The following is a 2,310-nucleotide window of genomic DNA, read 5'->3' as shown; positions in this document are numbered from 1 at the left end:
TGAATGTGAAAAGATTATTATGTTATTATCAACTATTATGAAAATGAAATGTTTTTATTGTTGACATTTAGAATTTAACTTTCATTTCCTTGATGAGTAAGTAGTATCGACTAAAAATTTTATATCAAGTTATTTTTTTCAAATAATTATGAAATTGACTTTCGTTAAGAATTGTTCAGATTAAAGCGAAGGTATATCCAATAAGTTGGAAATGAAAAGCAATTAAATATCTCAGTATTTTTTATATCTACAAAGTGCCCTAATTACTGACGTTATTTTAGCTTTATAATATTTTTTTTTGGTCGTCAATTTGAGGAACATAATTATTTTATTTGGGTCCCAATTAAGAAGTTACGGTATTATTTTTCAGTCAATGAAACGTAGGTCAATTTTTATCTACTTAGTAGGCATATTTTTAAAAATAATTAGGCATCACCACTTGTGATGCCATTACAATATTTTTTAATGATGAGATTTGGACGGTAATCAAATGAAACTACCACAATAAAGTATTCAACTACCAAGTGATTGGAGGTATATTTTTTTCGATATTTGCCGAAAAATTTTGAATTTTATGATACCTGCTGTCAATAAATACTCGGTCATAAAGATATATACTTAAATGGTTCGTATTAGGAACCGTTACAAGTATTGTTTCCTACTTGTTTCCATCCTTCGATGTCTCTTGACCTTAGTTCTCTTTCAATAAAGGAAAGCAGTTCACCTTAAATATTTTTGTATTGTATGTCTCCTTGTGTATTTTCATTATATCCTATCCCTTTTATTTATCAATCCAGAGCCAATATTCCCCAAACATGTAGATAATAGATAATTCCTACTTGTGTTTTGATTCCTTGATTGTCAAATAACATCATCTTCAATATTCATTTTAAGTCTCTTTGAATTGAGATTTCATAATGTTTCTCCTATTTATGTACCTATAAACCTTATCATATGTGTACCAATCCTTCGGCAAGAGAATCTGTTTTGAATTCTAACCTCAAAGTATTCATTAAAAGTTCCTATAAGTCTTTATTTTGTTAAGCATTTCCTCTTTATATCTACGCACAATCCCTATCATGCGTGTATCAAATCTATGTGCAAAGAGAGTCTGTTTAGAATACTAACACATTATTCACTTCAAGTCTCGTTAATCTATTATTTCAAGAATCTATTTCTTTATTCATCTTCCCACAAATCTTATAATACACGTATCAAGTCAGTCTGCAAGAGAGTCTATTTAGATTACTAACATCAACACTCATATTTCCATCACCAAATGAATTTCCATAACAAATAGCTTGAATTCAGGGCAAATCTCCAAGGAACCAGAAACGTGGAATCTTTATAGTGATCATATTCATGATATGGTAATTCACTATTCCAACCATTGTATTCCCAAACCGAATATGGATCGTCAATCACCGGGTTTTGTTACTGTTTCGTGCAGCATTTTCTTACGTTGGTTTCTAAAAATAAAGTTACAATAATGTTTTGACGAAGGCTTCATCCGAAGTTTGCAGATTCTGATTGAATTTAGTGAATATTCATAAGTCCCCATCCGAGGAAAAATTTAGATGTTCGTCTTATCCTGGCCAAATGTCCAGAAGTACGTTTTTTTTTCGGGTTACTAAGGTAATGAATTCTCTCTCTCTCTCTCTCTCTCTCTCTCTCTCTCTCTCTCTCTCTCTCTCTCTCTCTCTCTCTCTCTCTCTCTCTCTCTCATTTTTTATCCAGAACTTCAGTTGAATTTGAATTAAAAAACCAACTCTGCCTCGAAATAATGTTCCCAGATTTCTCTTCCATAACGTTATATATAAAGAGAAAAGGATTGAGAGGAGAGAGTTAAGCTCACGGAAATAGAGGAAGGGGACATGGGGAAAGACAGGGGGTAAAAAGAGAATGGTTTGTTCAGGCGTCCGTCTTTCCGCCTTCGAGAATATAAATTCTGGACGGGTATGTATCAGTGCCAGACTTGTAAGGACATGTTGGGCGAGAAAACCTGGAACGCAGCTTGAGTTTTATATATATATATATATATATATATATATATATATATATATATATATATATATATATATATATATATATATATATATATATATATATATATACTGCTGATTTGTTTCTTATTTACCAGGTGCTTTTATCAGGCAGGGATTTTTGTGGTTTCATTCTGCTATAACGAATTAAGTTTTATTTATTTAAATGAAAGGACACGAAAGGCACGCTATTCTCAATTCGTGAATGGTTTTATTTACCATGTCACGATGTGTTTTTTTTTTTTAAATGATTATTTCGATCACAATC

The 2,310-nt window shown here is 31.3% G+C and overlaps 1 protein-coding gene across 1 annotated transcript in view; it reads right to left on the bottom strand.

Moving 5' to 3' along the window:
- Positions 1-1,077: 1,077 nt before the first annotated feature.
- Positions 1,078-2,310, bottom strand: part of LOC137646282 (uncharacterized) — a 2,507-nt gene continuing 1,274 nt past the window's right edge. The window contains exon 3 of the mRNA XM_068379393.1: positions 1,078-1,094. Coding sequence (XP_068235494.1) covers positions 1,078-1,094 — 17 coding nt within the window. The remainder of the gene's footprint in view (positions 1,095-2,310) is intronic.

Source organism: Palaemon carinicauda, chromosome 9, assembly GCF_036898095.1.
Source record: "Palaemon carinicauda isolate YSFRI2023 chromosome 9, ASM3689809v2, whole genome shotgun sequence".
NCBI classification, from domain to species: Eukaryota; Metazoa; Arthropoda; class Malacostraca; order Decapoda; family Palaemonidae; genus Palaemon; species Palaemon carinicauda.
Note: the sequence above shows the minus strand (reverse complement) of the source record. Positions and strands in the feature narration are given on the sequence as shown.